Source organism: Pelophylax lessonae (genome assembly GCF_965119305.1).
Source record: "Pelophylax lessonae genome assembly, chromosome: 1".
Lineage (NCBI taxonomy): Eukaryota > Metazoa > Chordata > Amphibia > Anura > Ranidae > Pelophylax > Pelophylax lessonae.
In genome coordinates this window covers 600,193,312-600,219,351 of record NC_138768.1, presented here as the reverse complement: position 1 = coordinate 600,219,351, position 26,040 = coordinate 600,193,312, and the positions used below count along the sequence as shown (strand labels likewise).

General features: G+C 42.2%; 1 protein-coding gene across 1 annotated transcript in view; it reads left to right on the top strand.

Moving 5' to 3' along the window:
- SLC39A8 (solute carrier family 39 member 8) overlaps positions 1-25,192 on the top strand; it is a 126,019-nt gene extending 100,827 nt beyond the window's left edge. Inside the window, exons 7-9 of the mRNA XM_082265949.1 lie at positions 5,885-6,092; positions 9,784-9,968; positions 24,460-25,192. Coding sequence (XP_082122075.1) covers positions 5,885-6,092; positions 9,784-9,968; positions 24,460-24,609 — 543 coding nt within the window. The 3' untranslated portion in view covers positions 24,610-25,192. The remainder of the gene's footprint in view (positions 1-5,884; positions 6,093-9,783; positions 9,969-24,459) is intronic.
- Positions 25,193-26,040: the final 848 nt, after the last annotated feature.

Sequence of the window (26,040 nt, the reverse complement as noted above, 5' to 3'; positions counted from 1 at the left end):
AATCATTGCACATTTTTCTGTAAATAATATGCTGACCTTTTATTTACAGTATGTGTTTGTATATTTAGTGAATTTGATTCCTACAATTGTGTATATAATAAAGAAAACTTGAGATATATATATATAAATATATATATATATAGAGTATCTCACAAAAGTAAGTACACCCCTCACATTTTTGTAAATATTTTATTATATATTTTCGTGTGACAACACTGAAGAAATGACACTTTGCTACAATGTAATGTAGTGAGTGTACAGCTTGTATAACAGTGTAAATTTGTTGTCCCCTCAAAATAACTCAACACAAAGGCATTAATATCTAAGCCACTGGCAACAAAAGTGAGTACACCCCTAAGTAAAATGTCCAAATTGGGCCCAAAGTGTCAATATTTTGTGTGGGCCCATCATTATTTTCCAGCACTGCCTTAACCCTCGTGGGCATGGAGTTCACCAGAGCTTCACAGGTTGCCACTGAGGTGTTTTTCAGCTGCAGGGACAGGACGACTGGTTGCAATCGAGGGAAAGATGAATGCGGCCAAGTACAGGGATATCCTGGACAAAAACCTTCTCCAGAGTGCTCTGGACCTCAGACTGGGCCGAAGGTTTACCTTCCAACAAGACAATGACCCTAAGCACACAGCTAAAATAAAGAAGTAGTGGCTTCACAACAACTCTGTGACTGTTCTTGAATGGCCCAGCCAGAGCCCTGACTTAAACCCAATTGAGCAAATCCAGGTGTGAAAGACTTGTTGCATCTTTCCCAAAAAGACTCCTGGCTGTATTAGATCAAAAGGGGGCTTCTACTAAATACTGAGCAAAGGGTCTGAATTCTTAGGACCATGTGATATTTCAGTTTTTCTTTTTTAATAAATCTGCAACAATGTCAACAATTCTGTGTTTTTCTGTCAGTATGGGGTGCTATGTGTACATTCATGAGGAAGAAGAATGAACTTAAATGATTTTAGCAAATGGCTGCAATATAACAAAGAGTGAAAAATTTAAGGGGGTCTGAATACTTTCCGTACCCACTGTAATTGTGAAGTGGAAGGAAAATTATAAATGGTTTTCAAAAGTTTTTACAAATAAGTATCTGAAATGTTTGGCGTGCATTTGTATTCAGCCTCCCTAAATCAATACTTTGTAGAACCACCTTTTGCTGCAGTTACAGCTGCAAGTCGTTTTGGGGATGTCTCTACCAGCTTTGCACATCTAGAGAGTGATACATTTTTGCCCATTCTTTTTTTGCAAAATAGCTCAAGCTCTGTCAATTCGGATGAGAGAGTCTGTCAACAGCAATTTTCATGTTGTGCCACAGATTCTCAAATGGATTTAGGTCTGGACTTTGACTGTGCCATTCTAACACATGAATATGCTTTGATCTAAACCATTCCATTGTATCTCTGGCTCTGTGTTTAGGGTTATTGTCCTGCTGGAAGGTGAACCTCCATCCTAGTCTCAAGTCTTTTGCAGACTCTAACAGGTTTTCTTCTAAGATTGCCTTGTAGTTGGCTCCATCCATCTTCCCATCAACTCTGACCAGCTTCCCTGTCCCTGCTAAAGAAAAGCATCCCTACAACACAATGCTGCCACCACTATGTTTCATGGTGGGGATGGTGTGTTCAGGGTGATGTGCAGTGTTCGTTTTCTGCTATACATAGCATTTTGCTTTTAGGCTAAATGTTCAATTTTGGTCTCATATGACCAGAGCACCTTCTTCTATTTGTTTGCTGTGTCCCCCACATGGCTTCTCGCAAACTGCAAATGGGACTTATTTTGGCTTTCTTTCAACAATGGCTTTCTTCTTGCCACTCTTCTATAAAGGCCAGATTTGTGAAGTGCACGACTAATAGTTGTCCTGTCGACAGATTCTCCCATCTGAGTTGTGGATCTCTGCAGCTCCTCCAGAGTTACCATGGGCCTCTTGACTGCTTCTCTGATTAATGCTCTCCTTTCCTGGCCTGTCAATTTAGGTGGATGATCATGTCTTGATAGGTTTGCAGTTGCACCATACTCTTTCCATTTTTGGATGATGGCTTGAACAGTCCTCCGTGAGAAGCTGGGGATATTTTTTTAAATATGGAAACAAAGAATTACTGCGCTAACTAATAAGTGAAGAAGCAGCTTACACCAATCACTAGACAATAGAGTGATAAACAATACAAAGCATAAAACAAATGTGCAGCGCTAATAATGATAAATATGTGTGAACAATACATAAGAGTCCAACAAGCATGAAAAGTCCAATAAGAAAATTTCATGTAAATAATGGTGATGAAAAAAATTCCAAAACGAAAATATTGTGAACTAGTTGTGCAGCAAATCCCAACACCAGTGAAGATAAAGTGAATTGGGCTCACCAGATGGATGGGACCCAGATACCATATAGTATAGGGGTCAAACAGGCTTGAGAGAGTAATGGAGTGTCCCAGCAGGATTCACCGACCTCGATGGATAGCGTGTAGATACGTGACAAGTATGACCAGTCAAAGTCTCCACTCCCACACGATGGATGGTAAATCAAAAAGAAGGGGGATAGACATAGCGTAATATTGCTAAAAACAATTTATTAAAAAAGTTGCCGATACACTTACAAACATCCGTGAATGAAAAGCATGTCAAGTATATACAGCTGGGCTGACTATGGTCCTCTAAACTTCTCCACAACTTCCTTGCCTTGTCTAGTGTGTTCTTTGGCCTTCATGTCACTGTTTGTTCACCAAGGTTCTCTAACAAACCTCTGAAGGCTTCACAGAACAGCTACATTTATACTGAGATTAAATTACCCACAGGTGGACTCTATTTACTAATCAGGTGACTTCTGAAGACAAATGGCTCCTCTAGATTTTAGTTTGGGGTTTCAGAGTAAAGGGGGTTGAATACAAATGCACGCCACACTTTTCAGATATTTATTTGTAAACATTTTTTAAAACCATTTATTATTTTCTTTATACTTCACAATTATGTGCCAGTTTGTGTTGGCCTATCACAAAAATCCCAATAAAATACATTTACGTTTTTGGCTGTAACATGACAAAATGTGGAAAATCTCAAGAGGTATGAATACTTTTTTCAAGGCACTATATATATATATATATATATATATATATATATATATATATATATATATATATATATATATACATACACTAGGCAGATAAAAAAAGTCTGGCTATGCCTATGGGCAGTCCCAGGGGATATACTCCCTCTCTCTGCTATAGGTTTTTTTCTGCCTAGTCAGGAGTAAGGACCTAGTTCCATGCTGGGATCTCTGGTCCTGCCAATTTTTCTTTTTAGATAAAGTTCTTTTCTCCTGGATTTTTTCCTGTGAGATCTACAATCAACTGCCAGACTGGGCGACAGGCTGGATAATCTAGAGCCAGTGGTCACCTCAGTCAGGTCAGCGAGCACGCACAGACCTCAGCCCTGCGCTAGGTCGGCCGCGACATAGCCCCACCAGACGGGGGCTGGCCTGAATAGTTAAACGCCTTGCGATGTGGCATACGACTGGGTCTCGGCCCGAGCCACAGCATTCCTCCTGCCCCCACCCTAGGCGGAGGACCAAGCCTTGTAACTCATGGAGTCTTTAGAGCACATCTCTCCACCTGATCCCCTCTCTGAGGCTGCGGGGCCCTCCGGGTCCCATCCATCCATCGATGCACTGATGGTGGTCCTGGAGTCCTTGGTGCCGCGGGCGCTGATCACCCTGCTGGGTCTGCGACCATGCGCCCTGAATCCTCAGATAGTAAGGAGGATTCCTCCACTGCAACTGCGTATGAAAAGGCACTGGTGGACGCACTGATTGTAGCTGTTCGTGTGACCTTAAATATGAAGGATGCAGCTGAAGCTGCAGCGGAGGCGCAGGTTCCCTTTGGCATTCACAAGCCATCCAGAGTGAAAAAGGTGTTCCCTTTCCCCTCCTATTTTAACAGAATTGTCACTAAATAGTGGGGGTGACCAAAGCGTCCCCTTGGGGCCAGTATCATCTGATTTATGCCTTTCCTCCTCTCAAGCTTCTGCCAAGACTTCTACGCAGGATTGAGGCAGATGGGATTCTGGTCATCTTATTAGCCCTGGACTAGCCTTGCCGGTCTTGGTACACTGATCTGATGCGGCTGGTCGCCGATGTTCCTTGGAAGCTTCCTCTCAGGGAGGATCTGCTGTCCCAAGGATCAATCTTCCATCCTGCTTTACATTCGCTGGCTTTGACGGCTTGGCTGTTGAACGCCAGGTGCTGATGGATAGAGGTTTGTCTGAGTCGGTGATTCCAACGCTGTTAAAAGCTAGGAAATCTTCTTCTGGGAAGATCTACCATCGTACATGGAAGACGTACATCGCTTGGTGTGAGTCTCTTGGGGTTCATCCTCGCTCTTTTTTCGATGGCTCGGATCCTGACCTTCCTTCAAAGGGGGGTTGAGCAAAAACTGGCCTTGAGTACTATCAAGGGTCAGGTGTCGACCTTAGCGGCCTTCTTTCAACAGCCCTTGGCCACATACTCCTTGGTGTGTACTTTTCTTCAGGGAGTTAGGCATTTGACCCGTCCAGTGCGGTCTCTGTTGCCGCCTTGGGACCTCAATTTCGTGCTCTCAGTCCTTCAGAAGCCTCCTTTTGAGAATCTTCAAGAGATTCCCCTGCTTACGCTGTCCCAGAAGGTGGCATTTTTGGTGGCTTTCACATCTGCATGCAGGGTGTCGGAATTGGCGGTGTTACCCTGTCGTTCACCTTACTTGGTGGTTCACAGTGATAAGGAGGTTCTTCGCTCCTGTCCGTCTTTCCTTTCTTAGGTTATCTCTGATTTTCATTGTGTGGCCTTCCCTGTGTCCCAGACCAAAACATCCAAAGGAAATTGCTTTGCATGCCTTGGATGTGGTCCAGGTGATTAGGGTGTACCTGGCAGCTACGGAATCTTTTAGAAAATCAGACTCACTATTTGTGCTTACAGATGGGCCTGGGAAAGGGTTGTCTGCTTCCTCTGCGACCATTTCCAGATGGATCAGACAGACGGTGGTTCAGGCCTATTCCATCAAGGGTCAGGTTCCTCCTTTCCCTGTCAAGGTGCACTCTACTCAGGTGCTCAGTGCCTCCTGGCCTTCTGTCATCAGGCGTCAGTGACACAGGTTTGGAAGGCGGCCACCTGGTAGTTGGTGCATACTTTCACAAAGTTCTATAAAGTGGATGCTTCCTTTGGCCGCAAGGTTTTGCAGGCTGCTGTTTAGAGAACCTGGTGCTCTTTGAGGGTGTATTGTTTTTTTCAGGTGGGCTCCAGTTGTTTTGGTTGAGCTCCTGTTTACCTGGTTGGCTATAGTTTAGCCTTGGGAATTTTTTTTTCGCTGTTCCCACCCCTCATGTTTAACACTACTTTGGGATGTCCCAATGGGTTAGAAGATCAGGAGCTGTGTCCGTCAATAAAAAAAAAGAGAAAATGGGATTTTTGACTTACCATAAAAAACATTTCTCTTATGTTCATTGACAGACACAGCACACACCCCTCTGTGGAGTTGTAATTCTGACACTGCTTGTAACAAAACTGAGTACCTATAGCAGACAGTGGGAATATACCCCCCTGGGACTGCCTAGGCATAGCCAGATTTTTTTTTTCTGTTTAGTGTCCTATTCCTGTAGGGGGCAGTATAACCCAATGGTTAAGAAGATCAGGAGCTGTGTCTGTCAATGAACATCAGAGAAATGGATTTCTCTTTTAATAGTAAGTCAAAAATCCCATTTTTATTAGACAAAAGGGTGGTTCTCCTTATTTAATGAAAATCAGTACAGAATCTGACAAAGAATCATGTTGTTTCTGGACAGAAAAAGAAGGTAGGAAGAAGATGTTTTTATGTGCATATTATAAAATGTTATTCTTACTGACATGTGCTGTTCCTTATAGGAAACAGATGAAGGAAAATGTTGCTGCAGAATAAGGAAATGGACTCCAATGAAGGAGATTGGAACATTAGCATGGATGATTACATTTAGTGATGCCATGCATAACTTTATCGATGGGCTTGCCATTGGGGCTTCATTTACATTATCACCTTTGCAAGGGCTGAGTACATCTATCGCCATTGTGTGTGAAGAGTTTCCCCATGAGTTTGGTAAGTGACATGTATTCTAAATGTCTAAGGTTATAGACCTTGCTCCTGATTCCCACTGATCAGCAGTTGAAATAATACTACCACTAGGAGCTGCTTGGCTACTATGTATCGCTGTTACTGAATTGTTTTTTTTTAATACCTCTTCCTAGCTTTCTACTTCATGATATGGCCAACCACAGTTTTTCCAAATTAACTCCATAGTGCAGGTTCCAGCAGGCCTTGGTATCCCATTGAGGAATTTTAGATGTCGGTACAACAGGCAGCACTATTGCCAGCTAACTGGTAGGGGTTCTAAGTAGGGAGATCTGTACCTTTTTTCAAAGGGGGAGAAGATGTGTACTGGTTTTTCTTCTGTCTCTTTGTAAAATAAAATGTTCATACGGACTTCATCAGTTTTCACTATCAAAATTCTTGGCCTAACTCTTGCATGGAGAACAAATAGCTTTGGAAATTTTGCTGGTGTGTTGCAAGTTTAGAGACAACCATCCAAACAAGTTAAATTTTTGGTGTCAGAGAGTATTTACAATAATAGACGGTATACTCCCCTAAAAATGGATGCAAATGTAAGCATCCTGTAATAATAAGTAATTTGTTTATACATTTTTTACTTTGCTTCAAAATTAAATGAGAAACAATTGGTAGTGGGAAAGGATGGAAACTGTTTTTTCCTTGCTTTGTTTTTGCTGCCTGTGTCCCCACCAAGGCAAAAATTCCATAATTGAATGTTCTGTTATGGTGTCACAGGGACAAGAATTAATGGAAATGCTACAAAATGGAGACAGAGGAATTAGGAAAAACACCATTTCTAGTACAGGGATGATGGGTTAGAATTTGTTGCTGTCTGTGCTCTGAAATGGAATATATGTATAGCACCCTTGTCTAAAACTGGGGCTACCAGTGAATTTAGCTTTGCTTGGTTGTAGTTAACCTGGTTGATTTGTAGTCTTTGAGCTTAGGGGAAAACCCAAATGATCGCAGTTTTGTTGTAGTTCCTCACTTTTGCCAGTAGGTATCACTAGTACCTTTGGCATTAGTATAATGAGCTGCAGTGAAACTGAGTTATGAATATGCATATTTCTCTCAGCCAATCAGTAGGAGTTTGATGGCCACTGAGTATGCTGGGAAATAGTATAAGTATTTGGAAAGACATGATTTCCCCCTCTAAATGGGACTTTAAAGGCATAGAAGAATGTACCAAATAGTATAAAAAAAAAAAAATGTTATCAAGTTTTATTTGTTCATAATGAATTTTCAAAAAAATGTAGACATACATAAATTGTTCAATTTCCCCCTCTAAATGGGACTTTAAAGGCATAGAAGAATGTACCAAATAGTATAAAAAATGTTTTATCAAGTTTTATTTGTTCATATTGAATTTACAAAAAATGTAGACATACATAAATTGTTAAAAAAAAATACAAAATAATGAAATGAATGAGGTTCATATTACCACACCATATCTTGTGACTAAAGCACATAATACAACATTGCACAAACAGATCCAACGCGTTTTGGAGTAATTTGGCTTCTTCTTCAGGGACAGTTGTGCATTTATTAGAGGTATGGTCTAAAAAAGTAAAAAACCATGTTAAGACATTCATCAAATATACATATGTGGCTGGTTTCAATGACAGAAGGTGAGATTTCAGGCAATACTCACAAAGTCCTTAAACCCATGGCTCAATACTGGTTGTAGAAGATAAAAACATGGAATGTTAGGAAAAGTGCCATATCAGTGAACAATCACTAATCCCCAAAGGATGGTAATGGGAGAGATATGAATAAAAAGACTGGGGGAACACGGAAGGGGAAGGACCAGATGCATGCCCAGGGCGTCACCAGGAAGAGGGCAGAAATTAGCAAAACACATACAGTATATAGTATTTATATGTGTAAGTATATATAACAATAGTAAGATAATATTGGGGCTATTGCCACACATATCTTCCTACCTATGATCAGATACTGAGTAGTATTTTTTGTTGAGAAATACAGCAGGATAGGGTGGGGACAGATTACGGTTGTGTAGGCCAAATGGCCCTGAATAGACCTGAGTGGAACTCCCTTGTAGGTAAATTAGAAATTGGAATCAAGGTGAGTATATATGGATATATAATATATTTTCAAATGTGAATATAAATTAGACTACACATCCATAATTGCAAGGGAGTAAAAAAAAAAAAATAAAGAAATTACCCACCTAAATATTTGGGGAGATCAAGTAATCAGGGTCCTCCCACCCAGACCTTGGTTTAGTGTAGACGTGTGAGGAACTGCTGTTTTCGGTAGGCCCGAAGCCTCTCAGTAACTGATTGCCCTAGTACATGTCTTCTTCATTTGCACAAAATTGAAGAATCTATCAGTTGTTTTGAAGATGACAAAGAATTCCACTTAAAACGAGTGGAAGATAACAAAGAATTACACTTAAAATCTGTCCCTATTTACATGATTGATGTTGAAGGATGTGGCCATAATGCCTTCTTTTTTCATATCTGGTGATCTTGTCTCATTGTTCAGGCTTTTTGGAAGCAAATATTACAAGGTCTTCTTGTAATTCAGACCCTTGAATAATTTACTTTCACTCAACTAACCATTGTTTAACTCTTGAACATGCCCAAAAATGTCATTCCTAATGGCCTGTTTACACATAAAAGTGCATGAAAAAGCACAAAAAAACCTATGTTTATTGCCATCAATTGGTGTGCATGTGTTTAAACTCATGTTGACACCCATTTTTATGTGCTTTAAATTGCTATGGACACTTGCAAGAGTCAAAATAATGAATAGCTTTTTTTCATATGTTTTACTCACGTGCATTTACATTTTAACACAATGCACCCCACTACACATGACACTAGCATTGTGGTGTGAAAAGGGCAAACAGAAAACAATTGTTTCCTATGTGTCCTTGCAGTGGCTTGCAATCTTCCAGTAAAACACAGGTCACTGTAGTATGCGTGAACAGGGCCTACGTACTGAAAACAACCCACAGCCCCAATAGCTTGCATGGGTCAAACAGTATTGGAATATGGAAGATATATTACACAAAACATGCAACCCATATACCAGCTTTTATCAAATATGGGTATGCTGGTTGACATAAAAAGCCTTGATTGGGCATCTATTACATCAATCCAATTGAATAATACTCCGCCATGAAACCATTATGCTGGATATCAGCAATACATTTTTAGTCACTTTATTTTTATTTTCATCCTGGTTCCTAAATATCTTTGGTTATACAAAATCCTTCATAGCCCATATCTCTAAATTTCCATTCTTTACCCCCCCCCTCTTTCCCTCCTTACCACCCCTTATTCTGTGTCCCTTACCTCTGAGCTTCCCCCCGCTTTCCATTCCCTCCAACTATTATTGTACTCCAGGTCTAGTTTCTCATTTTTTTTTGGAGGGAAAGGGATGGGAATAGTGCTTTTTTATGAGTTTTGTTGTTGCATCTGTGGTAGCACCCTGTTGGTGTCATGTGAGTACAGTTATAATGTTTATAATAGTTTTATACCTACATTTTTGTGTAAATTAAAATAGATATGAATTATATTCACCAGTATTTATTAATATTTTTAAATATTGAATCTCCTACAAAACAAATATGTGAAAGCAGATGGCTGCATGAAGCAATTAAATGTGTAAAGTTTTTGACTGGTATCTTTGTGATTTTTTTTTTTTTTTTTAGGTGATTTTGCAATCTTGCTGAATGCAGGAATGAGTATCCCCCAAGCTATATTCTTCAATTTTATTTCTGCTTGCACTTGTTACTTCGGTATGATTATTGGGATTCTAGTGGGCAACAACTTTGAACCAAATATTATATTTGGACTTGCTGGAGGAATGTTTCTGTATATTGGACTAGCAGATATGGTAAGACAAAACTTTTGCTTTTCCCATGTGTACAAAGATTGTTTTGCATAGCTGAAACTACATTACATTATCTTTCAGTGCCACTGGTACTTTTTGGCTCAGAGTTCTTGGCACGGAGAGAAGTCCACCTTATTCTAACCGTGTCTGCAACCCTAACACTAATCCCACATTATTATTGACTGTAACCTTAATTCTAACCCTCAAGTTAGCTTTGCCTATAACTCTCACACTAACTCTGCCTGTAATTCTAACTCTAATTCTCACACTAGTCCTAACACTGGTCCTTCTTGTAACCCTCACACAAACCCTACCCTGTAATCCTCACACTTATCACATTAACCCTGTCTGTAATCCGGGCACTAAACCTTACATGAAACCCTGCTTGTAACTCTAATGCTAACCTCACAGTAACCCTATCTATAACCCCGAGACTAAACCTTACACAAATCTTAACTTAAACTACAGTCTAAAGTGAGCTGAAGAGAAGTGTACCTGTGTTCACATCAAACATCCAGTGATGTGCAGGAAAATTATACTCAAGGAATTAATTAAATGTCTGAGGTGGAGGTTAAAGATGGGCCGAACTCCCCCCAGTTCGGTTTGTGCCAGAACTCTTGAACATCGCAAAAGTTTGGACCTGAACTGCGAACCCTATTAATATCCATGGGACCGAAACTTAAAAAATCATAAGTCACCATTTTATATGCAAGTTATTGGCCCTAAAAAGGGTATGGGGGCCCAGGTATTGCCCTGGAAGACATGTATCAATGCAAAAAAAACAATAAAAATGAAAAATTTCTTTAAATATAGTGCCTGGGGAGGGGAGGAGGTGTTCCCTTAGTCTGCCTGTAAAATGGCACATCAGTACCGTATATAGAACCTGCTGCAGCAAAACTGACATTTATAAAGAAAAAAAAATGACATTTAAATTAAGCTTTCTTTATTTTGTAAACAAAGGCTGTGGGAGACAGTCTGTATGATGAGGCCACAATTTTGTGCACTCAGAACAAGATTAGAGATTTTTTTGATAAATTCTGGTGTCTCTTTTGCAGACTGTGGATGGAAATAACAACGTTTTGCACCACAGTGAGCAAGCCTTATGTAAAGAAGCCAAATTATAGTACACTCAGTCCAAGATTAACATTTTTTTTTCGATAAAATCTGATGTCTCTTTTGCAGACTTTGGATAGAAGTAACAAGTGTGGAAAAATTGGTCCTTGGTTGTTGGTGGTGCCTTAACCTTCCTAGCGGTATTCCCGAGCGTGACTCGGGGTTAGATTTTAGAGCCAAAAGCGGTAACCCCGAGCCACACTCGGGGTAGCGCTAGGAAGATCGCTGGATCCTGGTAGAGGTTTTACTTACCTTTTCTCTGGGATCCAGCGAAGTATGCGGCGGTATGCGGCGGCAGAGCTTCCTCCCGATCGTCTGCGAGCCCCGGCTTCCGTCTCCGGCGACGTGACGTTCGCAGGGGGGTGGAACCGGCGGCAAATTCAAATGTAAAAACACACCAAACACACTGATACCATTCAAAATAAAAAAATTCACATTACATTGCCCCCCAGTGCCCTTTCCTGCAGTTTTACTGTACTTTTTATGTAAATATATATATATATATATATATATATTGTAAGGGATTAGCTCGGTGGTAGGCGTGGATGACCCCTTTGGGGGTGCGTTTTCACAGAGAGATAGCCGAGCAGAGGTTGAAAACAAGACTGATTTATTCATGCAATTTACTTCACACAATTGCAAGCGTCAAAACAGCCAAAATAAAATAAAAGACAAAATAAATCCTTGCCTCTGTGGGCGGCTACCTTCTCACGCTGGAACCTACCTAAGAAGTCTTCCCAACCTACTGTTGGGCCGACACTGCTGATCCTACAGCAGACACTCAAATGTCCATTTGTTTGCTTTTCACACAGCACAAACATTGTCCATTGAACATGTCCCTTTGTTTTCTTTCACACAGAAACACTTCGTCTTCTCACCTTTGAGACGTCTTCACTCTTGGTTACCCTCCTTAGCTTCACATCGCTTTAGGGGGTCTTCTCCCATGCTCACCAGCTTGTCGGGAGGCACACATCCGACTGTCCCCCTCTCCCAGCCCACACGGCGACAGGAGGCAGCAGTCCTTCTCCCATGCCCACACGGCGTTGGGAGGTACACGTATGTCTGCCTTCCTCTCCCAGCCCACACGGCGACAGGAGGCAGCAATGCATAGACTTTCTTTGGACAAATTATAGAGGCCTTAATTTCCTCATTCTGAACAGCTGAAGGCCTTTCAACTTCTTTACACCTTCCTGCTGCCTTTGGCAGCCGACACCCTATAGTAATTACTGAACTTTTCAAAGCAGGTGGGAATGTGTCTCCTCTCAGTGACTACATTCCCAGATTTACCTGACTTCCTGTCACATACCCCCCCCTCTTGTTTCAACCCTAGGGTTGGGACACATATTTCCAGGCACGCATGTGTCAGGCACTGCTGACTCACTGATAAGCCTCCTATTATCCTCAAGCTTCCGGATGAAACTGTTTCTGTCATCTTCATTGACAGTTTTCTCATAAATGCCACACAGTTTGTCTCTCATCTCATATACACATTCTTCAACTGCATTTTTGGCATCATTTTGCTCCTTCTCGTTTCTGTCATCTTTATTGACAGCTTTCTCATAAATGTCAGACAGCTTGTCCCTCATAACCGTCTGTCCAATCCACCATGGAGGACCGTGATCCATAGGCAACTCAATTGGGCTAGTCTTAATGTCTTCAACATTCTTAAGACGCCTCTCTCTGCAATCCATAAATGTTTTCCACAAAACTTTGAGAACCTTTGCTTCACTAAGCTTTGTTCCAAGTAGGGACTCTTGACATCCCTCTGTGACTTGAGTTGCCTCTCCATACAGCTGTACACAATCATTGACTTTTTGTTGTAAAAGGGAATGATCTTCCTTCTTGAGCTTTGCTTGCTCTAAGATGCTGTGCAGAGGATTTTCCAATTGAGACAACAGGCTGTCACACATTTCTTCAAAGTGACCCCTGTTCCTTTTCCCAGAGATATCAATATCATTCACCAAACATTTCATATTCATAGGCAGATCTGAAGCATTTGCACTCATCAACTTCTTAAACTTTTCGCCCTCCTGAGCGAGTCGCAGTAAAGGCCTACTATTTGATTTGATATTGAGTTTATATTTCTTGCCAAACTCTTCACAGAAGAAGCCAACCAGAACATCATCAACTTTCCTTCCACCAACATATGGGTCAAAGGCAACAACACAGTTGAACCCAGCGATCTGGGTGGTATCCATTATAGACCTCCTCTCTGCATCAGTGAAGAAGCATGGAACTGCAACACATTCTTTTACAGGTTTCTTCAATGCACTTTCTGCTGAACTATTTGACCGCTCAAGGTCACCTAGTTCTTTTTCTCTATCTGAATTCCACATGGAATGCATCTCAAGATCACGATCAAACTTCTGCCACCCGTCTTTCACCAGTTCCATTTTGGAAACACTCCCTGAAAGGCACTTATTCATTTGCTTCACGTTTTCACCAACAGCCTTAGTTTTCTCCGCTTTAGTTTTCTCCACTAGGTTTTCAGCCTGAACTGAGAAAACATCACATTTCTTACACAGCTCCTTTGTTTGCTGAAGTTTTTGAAGGAACGGTTTATTCCACAGGGGTGATTCAAGCCACATGTCATCACATTTCTGGGGCTCACTCAGGACAGACCCCAAAACTCTGATCCTTTTAAAAACTGCATCAGGCACACTATCCCCTCTTTGGGACAGATCCTCTGTTGCCTGGAATTCCTCTTCCAGTTCCTGCAACGGAATCTTCATCTCTTCTACTTGCTGTTCTAAGACTCGCTTAGACTTTTCTAGCTCCTGAACGCTTTTCACAACATCATCCTTGGAGCGGACCACATGTTCCATCTCTGTACATAGCTGCTTGTTAACTCTTTCTAGTTCAGCCTTAGACTCTAGAGCTTCCTCCAAAGAGCGAGCCAAGAACAGGGCTTTGCTCTCGTTATCACGCGCCTCCGCTTCTGCGCGGTCGCGTTCTTCTGCATATTTTGCAGACACAGTCTTCTCTTCACCAAGCATCTGATCAAAATTCTTTTTCACATCTTCAACACACTGTAATGAACCAACGCTTTCTTCCATGCGTTTTTTCATATCCGCTATCTGAGCTTGCAATGTTGCGACTTGCTCTGATAGGTTTTTCTTTTCTTCCTCCTCCTCTTTTAATTGTTCCAGGAAGCCATTTTTCTCATCTTCCATTTGTTTGAGCTTTGTGCTAAAACTCAGCCTTTGACACCTCTCATCCTGTAAGAGTTCCTGCGTGTCTTGCAGCTGCGATTCCAAGATAGAAAAATCTTCCGCAATTTCTCTAGATTTGCTGTCTGCTTGAGAAAGCTGATTTGTAACATTGTCCAACTCAACCTGCAATCGGGTTGCCTTCTCTGACAGCTTAGCACACACTCGGTCACCTTCTGACACCTTGACTTGCGATTCCAGAAGCTGTGCCTCTACTTTTTTTCTCTTGTGTTCAGAATCTCCTTTTCCCTGCATAAGAGCCTTCACCTCATTGGCTAGCATCTGGGAATAAGAATGTAATTCTGCCACACAGGCTTCTTTCTCCTTTAACTGCTGCTGGACACGTTGGGCTTCCCCTTTCCAACTTTCACAGTCCGCACGCCATTCATCTACCACATTGCTTAAAGTAGTGAGCTCATACACAGTACTCAGTAATTTAGCCTCTCTTTCACTTTTCTCTTTGTCGCTGAGAGACAATGTCGCTTTCAGAGCAACATTCTGTTCCTGCGACTCCTGCAGGTCTATTTTTGTAGCTCCCAAAGACTGAAGACTTTTTTCCAGCTGATTACGCAACTCCAACATATCAGCCATACTTTGCTTCTGCAAAGTCTGAATTTCACTTTCCTTTTCCATGAGGATGGTATCTTTCTCCATTATAGTCTCTCTGCGTTTTTGCAACTCGACCAAAAGAAGAGCAGTGGATTCTTCCCACTGTAACACATGAGACTTGAGTAGTTCATTCATTTCCTGCAAGTTTCTATGCTCCATTTTAAGCAATTCCAAGGCTTGTTCCTTTTCTTCCATTTTCCGTTGCAAGGCATCCAACTCAGCCCTGCACACATACTCGGTTTCTTCCAAACCGATGGCCTCCATTGGCTGCTGGCGTCTCTGTTTCCAGCCTGCCATGCTCTCTTGGTGATCCTTTTGTTGAGCTGCAAAGCTCTGCTGTTTCAGCATCTCCCCCATTTTGGGTTTACTTTTCATCTGAGAACCCTGCGTCTCCATAGCAGTTTCATTTGCCCCAGTGTTGCTAGGGACAACAACTTTTCTCTTTAGCCGATTCCGTTCAGGCATGGATGGGGCTGGTTCAAATGGTAGCATCCCCTCCATCCATAGAATTCGGTCTCTCATTTCATCTATCTTTGCATTTTTCAGGCGTTTGGATCGCCCCATCTTCAATAACTCCACAAACAAATTTTTCACAGTCCAGCAAAAAATTTTCAGACCACTGTCTCTTCAACACATGTAGTTTTTCTCTCTCTTGCAGGATCTCTTTTCCTGTGCACACAGTTTGTGCAGTCACTTGCACCAGACACAACAAAGTTCATCAAATAATTTTGAGACCGCTGTCTCTTTAAAACACTTTTTTTTTTCTGTCAGGATCTTCTCTCCTGCACACACAGATTGTGCAATCTCATGCACCAGATAAAGTTCATCAAACATTTGCACTTCCTTGCAGGGATCTCTGCTTATGCCCACTGCATACCTCCACCATATGTAAGGGATTAGCTCGGTGGTAGGCGTGGATGACCCCTTTGGGGGTGCGTTTTCACAGAGAGATAGCCGAGCAGAGGTTGAAAACAAGACTGATTTATTCATGCAATTTACTTCACACAATTGCAAGCGTCAAAACAGCCAAAATAAAATAAAAGACAAAATAAATCCTTGCCTCTGTGGGCGGCTACCTTCTCACGCTGGAACCTACCTAAGAAGTCTTCCCAACCTACTGTTGGGCCGACACTGCTGATCCTACAGCAGACACTCAAATGTCCATTTGTTTGCTTTTCACACAGCACAAACATTGTCCATTGAACATGTCCCTTTGTTTTCTTTCACACAGAAACACTTCGTCTTCTCACCTTTGAGACGTCTTCACTCTTGGTTACCCTCCTTAGCTTCACATCGCTTTAGGGGGTCTTCTCCCATGCTCACCAGCTTGTCGGGAGGCACACATCCGACTGTCCCCCTCTCCCAGCCCACACGGCGACAGGAGGCAGCAGTCCTTCTCCCATGCCCACACGGCGTTGGGAGGTACACGTATGTCTGCCTTCCTCTCCCAGCCCACACGGCGACAGGAGGCAGCAATGCATAGACTTTCTTTGGACAAATTATAGAGGCCTTAATTTCCTCATTCTGAACAGCTGAAGGCCTTTCAACTTCTTTACACCTTCCTGCTGCCTTTGGCAGCCGACACCCTATAGTAATTACTGAACTTTTCAAAGCAGGTGGGAATGTGTCTCCTCTCAGTGACTACATTCCCAGATTTACCTGACTTCCTGTCACATAATATATATATATAATATATGTATACATAATATATGAATACATACATATATATATATATATATATATATATAATATATATAATAAATGTATACAGTTGGTTTGGGCTGCTCATTCACAAGAATTACATGCAAAATAATGGTACCGCTTTCAGCACCTAAAATCCAAAAGAATCATACCGCCAGGGAGGTTAACACAGTAACCCTATAGAGGTACTCTTGTTGAAAGCAAGAATTGTCCTTGCTGTAAAAAAATTCAATTTATATGCCCCATTTAAAAAGTTGTGGAAAAATTGGTCTTTGGTGGTTGGTGGTGCCTTCAAACCATAACCCTATAGGCACTCTTGATGAAAGCAAGAATAGGCATTTCTGTAAAAAAATGTAAAATTATATGTCCCGGTCTAATAGTTGCAGGAAAATTGGTCTTTGTATGTTGGTGGTGCCTTCACACCATAACCCTATAGAGGTACTCTTGATGAAAGCAAGAATTGATCTTGCTGTAAAAAATTGAAATAATATGCCCCGGTCAAACAGTTGCTGAAAAATTGGTCTTTGGGTGGTGGTGGTACCTTCACACCGTAACCCTATAGAGGTACAGTACTAAAAATTGGCCTTGCTGTAAAAAAATAAAATTATATGCCAAGGTCAAATGTGCGGAAAAATTGGTCTTTGGGTGTTGGTGGTGCCTTCACACTTTACCCTATGGAGGTACTCTTGATGAAAGCAAGAATTGAAAGAATTGACCTAGCTGCAAAAAAATTAATTTATATACCCTGGTCAAACAGTTGCTGAAAAATTGGTCTTTGGGTGTTGGTGGTACCTTTACACTGTAACCCTATAGAGGTAAAGTACTAAGAATTGGCCTTGCTGTAAAAAAATAAAATGATATGCCAAGGTCAAACAGGTGCAGAAAAATTGGCCCTTGGGTGTTAATTGTGCCCATGAAACCTATAGTAAAAAATTATTTCAAGATAAAATCAACACGCAGAAAGCTAGGCAGTCTTGCAGAGGTTTTAGATCCCAAAAATATTTAATCAGGGAAATCTGCACCAGGGGCTTGATAGCTGCTGCTAATCCAGGACTGATTAATTTTGACAAATGTCAGCCAGTCAATGGAGTCTGTGGCAGCACTTAATGTCTGTTCGGAAAGCCCGCTGGATGCAGGGCAACCCAGCAGCTTAATTGCATACTGGGCAGGTTCTGGCCAGTGGTCTATTCTTATGACCCAGTAACGCAGTAGATCATCTACTGGAAAACTCTCCATGTCTGTTTCGCCCCTAGATACCATATGATGCAGATACTGCTGATGGGATGTTGAAGCTGACAGCCCTGGGTGCCGAGGACTAAAACATTTTTGAAATGTATCACTTAGGCCAGGAGAAGTCCCCCTCTTCCTCTTGCTGCTCTACCTCGAGTGCCCTGTTCATAATGTCACGCTGTGTATGCTCCAGCAGGAACACAACAGGGATTGTGTAACTGATGCATGCATTGTCACAGCACGCATCCTTTATCAACAGCCATTGGCATTGGGAAAAAAAGCCGAGCTCCCCTGAGTCTGGCCTTGTGCCATACTCACACAGGTACTCGTTGATGGCCCTCTGCTGCATGTGCAGCCGCTGTGGCACCACCAAATTTAGGACATGTGCCAGGCATGGTACATGTGTCACATTCTCTGTTGAAGGGCGGACAGAAGGTTAGTGCCATTATCACACTCCATCATTCCTGGCTCAAGTTGCCGTGGTGTGAACCACCTCTGGGCCTGCCTCTGCAGAGCTGAAAGAATCTCTGCTCCGGTGTTGCTCCTGACCCCTAGACAGACCAGCTGAAGTACTGCATGGCATCTTTTTAGCCTGACTCCTTGAATAGCTCCTTGAATGCTTAGAGGGAACTGGTGGTTCAAAGGACAGTTCAGCAGAGGAGGGCATGGAGGAGGAGGAGGAGGGGGTGGAGCTGGCAGATCTCACATCATAACCACAAGCTGTATAGAGATGTGGTGGCAAAACAAACTCCAGCATTGAGCCCTGTCCTGCATCCTTTGTAGCTGCAAGCAGAGTTACCTAGTGTGCTGTGAACAAAATATATTGTCCCTTAAAATGCTTGCTGGACCACGTGTCATCATTAGTGTGGACCTTGCTGCTGACTGCCTTGCCCAATGATGCCAAAATTCTGTCTTCAACGTGATGGTACAGAGCTGGATTTGCCTTTTGTGCACAGAAATAGTGACTAGGAACATGCCATTGTAGTACAGCACATTCTGCAAGTTCACAGAAGGGAGCAGAATCCACAAGACTGAAAGGCAAAAGTTGTAAAGCCAGCACTTTGGACAAACTAGAATGTAGAAGCTGGGCATGTGGGTGGCAGGGAGTGTATTTTTTTTGATGCAGCAGCCGGGGCAGAGAAAATTGCCTGCTATACATTACAGCTGGTAGTGTGCTGCTGGCAGACATGTTGCAAGGATCTGTGACATCCTTTGCTATACCATCATTCCTGTCAGTGAAGGCTGTTGAGAGGTCATGAGAAGGGATATGAAAGGTGAGGAGTAAGGAGAAGAATTGTGTCCCTTCTGTGTCACTTTCAGGTGTTCAGGAGTATTGGGAGGATAAATGCTTTGTCACGTATGTGGTACCCAAATAGCGGGTGTTTTTGCAAAGCTTAATCTGCTTGCGGCAGAGATTGCAAATTGCAACAGTGGCTGCATATGTGCTAAAAAAGGCCAGGACAACTGAGGTGTGGGAAATGGGCTCCACAATTTGATGGAATAGTTAGGCTGCCCTCTACTCTTCCATGATGGCTGCCTCTGGAGGACATCCTGCCTGCATTGGGGTTGGGCCTCCCCCTCACTTTCCTCCTCTTCTTTATCCGGCACCCAAGTGGCATCAGTGACCTCAAGATCATCATCATCCCCTCCTTCCTAATCATCACTGGAGCAAACTTGGCAATATGCTGCGGCTGGGGAAACATGACTGCCAATTTGTTGTTTATCAGTGTTCTCCCCTCTCTGTAGGCTTCCTCTACCTCAGAACCTACAGCAGAATCAAGTAATGTCTGTGCATCCTCAATAAGCAAGTGGCTGATGCTGTGTTCAAATAATTCAGCTGACTCCTCCATGCATGATGCTGGGGCTATGGCAGAAGTAGCTGTGGATAAGCCACTCTGTTTGCTGTGGTGGACTGCGCACTAGTGTCAGCTTGGGTCAAAGAGGTTGAAGAGGATGAGGATAGTTTAGTAAGCCAGCCCACCAGCTCCTCTGCATGCTGTGGCTGGAGAGCACGGGCAATATCACTAAACAGAGATAAATGTGCCCTGCCTAAGGATGAAGTATGTCCACCCTTGCCTGTTGACATAGACTCTGCTGGCCCCCTCATAATGCCCTGGGAACGTCTGCTTCTCCTTGCCTGCCAGACATAATGGCAGGGGGGCGCGACTTATTACACAGATGTATTAGAAACTGGAAAATGTGTGATTGGATGCACTTTATTGAGAGAAAAGTGGACTTTGGTGCACTTTAAATTAGGGACTGCAGCTGACAGAAATGTAAAAACTAGGGGAGCACCAGGGTCGCAGTCAGAAAAACTGCGTCTGACAAAAAAAAAGGGGGCAGGCAGGGGACAAAAAAAAAACAGGCTACAAAAAAAAAAAGAAAAAAAGTAAAGGGTATACAGCACTAAATGTTATGTCATGCTGTGTTAAACACTACTACACTGCCACTACACTATCATCACACTATACTCAAACTATACTGACAAACTAGACTCACACTACACTATACTCACACTATACTCACACTATACTCACACTATACTGAAACACTATACTGACACACTAACTCGCTAGTAGCAAACTGAGTCCTGCTCTATCTATCTCCAACAACACACTGCAAAAGGTTCTGGTGGGAAGAAACCTTTTATAGTGTGGGGTGGGACATCGAAGGCTGAACCATGATTGGGCAAAGTCATCATGACCAGTGGTCAGGGATATTGTATAGCCAATCAGGGCCCTAGAATGCACTGTGCGGTGTGCAGTGCATTGTGGATCGCTCAGTGGCATGTTCCTGCAAATTCGGGTGTTCGCCAAATGGGCGACAGGGGATGTTCGGGCCGAACTTTTGCTTGGCTCAAACCATTCGCCCAACTCTAGTGGAGATATGCTTACCTAATCTGCCTAATCCTCTGAGTGCAAGACCGGTCCCCGCTGCTCCTGATTCTCACGCACACTAGAGGTCTTGTGAATGGACTGTTCCTGAGGTCATCACGCCCATAGACTGGATCTGGACATGAGGATGGCAGGAACAGTTCACCAAAGGATCGGGTAAGTATAGCTTTTTGGTGTGCCCCTAGAAAAAAATGATCAGTTAACCTAAGCAGTGTGGGCATTTTTTTTTCATCTTTTCATGGAGTTCTGCTTTAAATTAGCACAATCATGGTTATAGATGAAATCCTCTGTCCTCCTACCCTTCCCATACCCATAATCTTCTGATGCTGCAGGAATTATTAAAGGCGAAGGACCTGTCGCAGGCACTCATCAAGTGTGTCAACTATACCTACCCTTTCGGCCCCCCTTCTCCATTCATAGAAGCTGTACTATAATTTCAGTGATTGAAAAGCACTCTATGAATGGAGTAAGTGGACCTCTCATTCATCCATCCATCCATCCTCCATTCATAGATACTGTAGCTTTTCATTCACGGACGTTATAGTACAGCTTCTATAAATGGAGGAGGGGGGCAGAAAGGGTGGGTATAGTTGAAACACTTGATGAATGCCTGTGACAGGTCCCTCACCTCTATTAACCTTCACTGCACTGGAAGATTTCCAAATGCGAGGTATGGAAGGGGAGAAGGGGACAGATGGAAAGAGCACAAAAGTCACTTCAGAAGTACCGTCCTTTGTGCTGATTTATTTAAAGTAAAGTTTGCCCAACTTATTTTTTAAAGTGTTTCTAAATCCTTAGGGTTTTTAGCTTAGTGCATTCTTTGCATTAAGGTAAGAAACCTTTATCCCCCCCCCCCGCAGCCACCTTTTATACTTACCTGAGCCCAATTTTGATCTAGCACTGTGCATGAGAGCAGAGTCTCTCTTGTCTCCCTCTCTCCTCCTCCATTGGCTCCCGCTGCTGTCAATCAAATCCTATGACGAGGTAGCTGCCGGAGTAAACTTCTTGCTGGGGGAGAGGGGGTACTCAGAAGGCAGGAGGAGCTAGAAGTGTTAGCAGGGGACCACAGAAGAGGAGGATCAGGGCAAAACCATTGCACAGAGTAGGTGAGTTTGACCTGTTCGTTATTAAAAAAAAAAAAAAATATGAAAGGCTTTAACCACTTAAGCCCCGGAAGATTTTACCCCCTTCCTGACCAGGGCCTATTTTGCGATTCGGCACTGCGTGACTTTAACGGACAATTGCGCGGTCATGCGACACTGTACCTAAACTAATTTGACGTCCTTTTTTGTTCCACAAACAGAGCTTTCTTTTGGTGGTATTTGATCACCTGTGCGATTTTTTGATCATGCGCTATAAACAAAAAAAGAGCGACAATTTTGCAAAAATAACAATATTTTTCACATTTTTTTATATGAAATTCCCCCCCAAAAAAATGTAAAAATCAAAATTTTTTAACATTTTTGGCCAATTTGTTTTCTGCTACCTATGTTTGGTAAAAAAAAATCACAATAAGCGTATTTTGATTGCTTTGCACAAAAGTTATTGCGTTTACTAACTAAGGGAAAGATTTTTGTCATTTTTGTTGTTATTTATTTAACGAGTAATGGCGGCGATCTGCGATTTTTTTTGCGGGACTGTGACATTGCGGCGGACAGATCGGACCCTTGACTGACATTTTTGACACTTTTGGGGGGTACCAGTGACATTACTACAGTAATCAGTGCTATACATATGCACTGTTAATGTAAAAATGACACTGGCAGGGAAGGGGTTAACTTTATTGGGGAAGGAGGGGTTAAGTGTGTCCCTAGGGGCATGTTTCTAACTGCGCAGGGATGTGGCTTTACATGTAACAGCAGAGATCTACGGTCCTACATAGTAGGACCGTTAGATCTCTGCTGTTACACAGGGAAGAATGAAAGGCTGCTTTGTCTACATTAGCCGTCTGCCTTTCTCCCTTCACAGCGGACGATCGCGAGTGACCGGCGGACCCGCGCAGACTTGTTAGGGAACGAGTCGGGGCGGGAGCGTGCCTCCGGCGGCGCGCACTCGCCCGCTATTGGCTCACAGGCTAGTGACGTACCGATACGTCACTTTGCCTGGCTGGGGCTGACCGCCGCAGTATATGTACTTGCGGCGGTCGGCAAGCGGTTAAACCGCCGCTAAACATCCCAGGTAGCAAGGATAACTTGCCACAAATTTGTGATAGTGTTGAACTGTAAGTCTGTTAACTTGCTGCACATTTTTATTGGCAAGTTGTACACTTGCAGAGCACTTGAAGTTCTAGTCGACACTTTTCTAATTTGTAGCAAATTTGCTTTGCACGTCTCTATCAAGGGCAAAGTAGCAGTGGTGTGTCTACAGCAAGAGCTCTGCAAGTCTACAGCATGAAAATTCAACCATCCCTGTGGGGGGATGACTATTGCACAACATAACTGAACCAGAACTTGCAGAATGTTTGCAAAGAAAGTTGATCTGGAGTCATACAATGCAGACAATGCCTGGCAAGAATAGCAATAGTCATTTTCAAACTTGCAGTACAATTGCTTGCTATCTGGGAGGTCTCTAAAAGGTGTGTGGATTTTTTTAACATTCCCCAATACTTGACTTTTTGACTTAGGAAGTCCACATTATGTGCCTATTCACCTTGCCCCTCCCCACCACTTCCACCTGATCCCATGCAGTATGTGCAGGTACAAGTCTCCAGCCAATACCATGGAGATCCCATTTTGCCTCAGGCATAGAATTTTATGAAGTTTTAATTTTTAGGCTTACATACACTGTAAAGTAATTTTAAACCATTATTATTTTTATATTTTTTAAATTACAAACATACCATACTTACCAGTAGCGCCAATCCTCCTCTTCTGGGGTCCCCCGCTGTTCCTGCCTTCTGAGTGCCCCCATAGCAAGCCGCTTGGGTAAATATAAGGGAGGCTGGGGGAAATCCTGGACACAGAAGGTTTTTTGTCCTAATGCAGAGAATGTATTAGGCCCCTTTCACACTAGCAGACCTGATTGGACCTTCCATCTCTTCTATTGAGCAGTGGGTGTCAACAGACATGCGTCTGCTGACACCTGTTGACTTCTGCTCCGATCCTACTTGCTAAAACAGATGGATGTGGATCTGTTTTCCACCCGTCTGGCGGATCGTATGGCAGTAAACGGACAGGCGATCTGTTTACATCCAACCACCCAAAAAGGGGAGCAGGCTGTGTCTGTGTCCATTCTGCATAAGCATAAGCGGAGCAGACCTCAGTGAGGATCAGCGGACAGATTCCCCACTGAGCAGGGGGACTCCAACGGAGTCCGCCCCGTGTGGAAGGGGCCTTAAGGTAATAAACGTTTTAAATTATATTTTAACTATGTCCATTCCAGTTTGTCTTCATTCTGATACCTAAACATTCCAACCTGAATTTTTTTCAGCATATTGTTCATCACTGATACAAACCATATATTTATATATATATATATATATATATATATATATATATATATATATATATATATATTTATTTTATTTTTTATTTTTGGGGGAGTTTTTATTTGTTTTTTTTTTTGTTTTTGTTAATTTACCAAACTAAATGGTTAAAATGAGAAGCCCTTGAGATGCAAAACAATGTAAGAACTTTGTGTATGCTGCCACCTAGAGGGTGTTTGGGAAAAGATAGCCGGCTTGCCTGATGATAGAAGGTCCTAAGCAAGTCATTTATGTGTACTTAATTTCTCTTTCAGTTTCCTGAAATGAATGAAATGCTCAGGGACAAGATAAAAGGAAGAAAAACTGACATGATCTATTTTGCCATTCAGAATGCTGGATTGCTTTCTGGGTTTGCTATTATTCTATTAATAACCCTTTATGCTGGAAACATTACACTGGAATAGTATATGTTCCTCCAAGGACTAAATACTCAAGATGCTACAAGAGAAAGAAATATAACATGGCCTTATACCTTCTATCTTCAAACCTCAAGAGATAATTTTTTAATGCACAATTAGATGAATTGACTTTGAAAGCAGATTCAAGACATGAACAATCAACTGCTGCTATCTTTAAAATAAAACGATATTTATATATGTATGCAAAGTGAGTACACCAGGTTTTACCTGTACAGTGTTATAGTGAGCCAAGGGTGTTACAGGGTATGATTTATAAACAGTACTGGCAGCTTTTGCCTCTTTAATACATGTGATTTTGGAAAATTAATGGGCTCATGTCCAAATCACTGTAATTTTTTGTAAAAAACAAACAAAAAAAAAAGCTTTTTTTTTTTGTATATGAATTTTTTCAAGATTTATGCTTTTTGTTGTTCTGTCACTGATCTTTTTGATTGTCCTTTTTTTTGCACTAAAAAGCAATAAAAATACTGACGTACCAACAGTGACTGTCTTAGTTCATCCACATAAAAAATGGACTCCACAGTATATTGAGCATATTTTTCTACTTTTTTTAAAATGTCAGCAAACAGATCAATCTTTTTTTTTTTTTTTTTTTTTAAGTCATGCCAAGTATTTAAATATTTTAGGAGAATCTCTTCCAAACACTGTATATTGCTGTTGCATGTAAATAGATATAATCCAGACTTTGGAGCCTCTTTATAAATGGGTGAAATTGAAACTTTTCTGCTTGTACTCTGCATAAACAATTTAAAGTAAAGCATTACACTGTATAGCAGGTAAGTTGGCGCTCTGGGAGCTTATACAAAATTGCTACTTGCATGTGTTTTGGCATGCTATGGCGTCTGGTTATACAGTGCAACACTTTCCCTAGCTAGTTAATACAGAGTGCATGTTTAGCCGAAGATATTAATTTTAGGTGGTATTTCAGTGTTTTACCATACTTTGTTATTTTCCGGACACAATCCTTTTCTAAAAAGAATAAACAGGAAAAGTTATTCCTCTTGTTGAGTTTTGCCTTTTTTTTCTTGCTACCGTTGGCCTGGTGTGGTTATTTAGTTACAATAGAAGGAGGCTTAATAAGGAGCTTCCCTAAAGATGACAATGCTGATTCGTTTGGTTTCTTTGGTTTATTAAGGGTCCTTTCACACAGACTAAAAAACTGACAGGCGGATCTGATTGGATTCTCCATGCATCCCTATGGGGCAGCGCAGCTGATGTCAGCGGAGACATGTCCGCTGACACCCCCTGTCATCCGCATTCCGTGAAATCCGGACGGATGGAAACACTATTTTCCATCCGGCCAGGGGATCGGATCGGATGAGAGCGAACAGGCGGTCATTCCCCATAGAGAGCAGCGGGGCTCTGACACCTCCCTCTCCGCACACAGTGCGGAGACGGAGCTGTCATCCGCCTGCT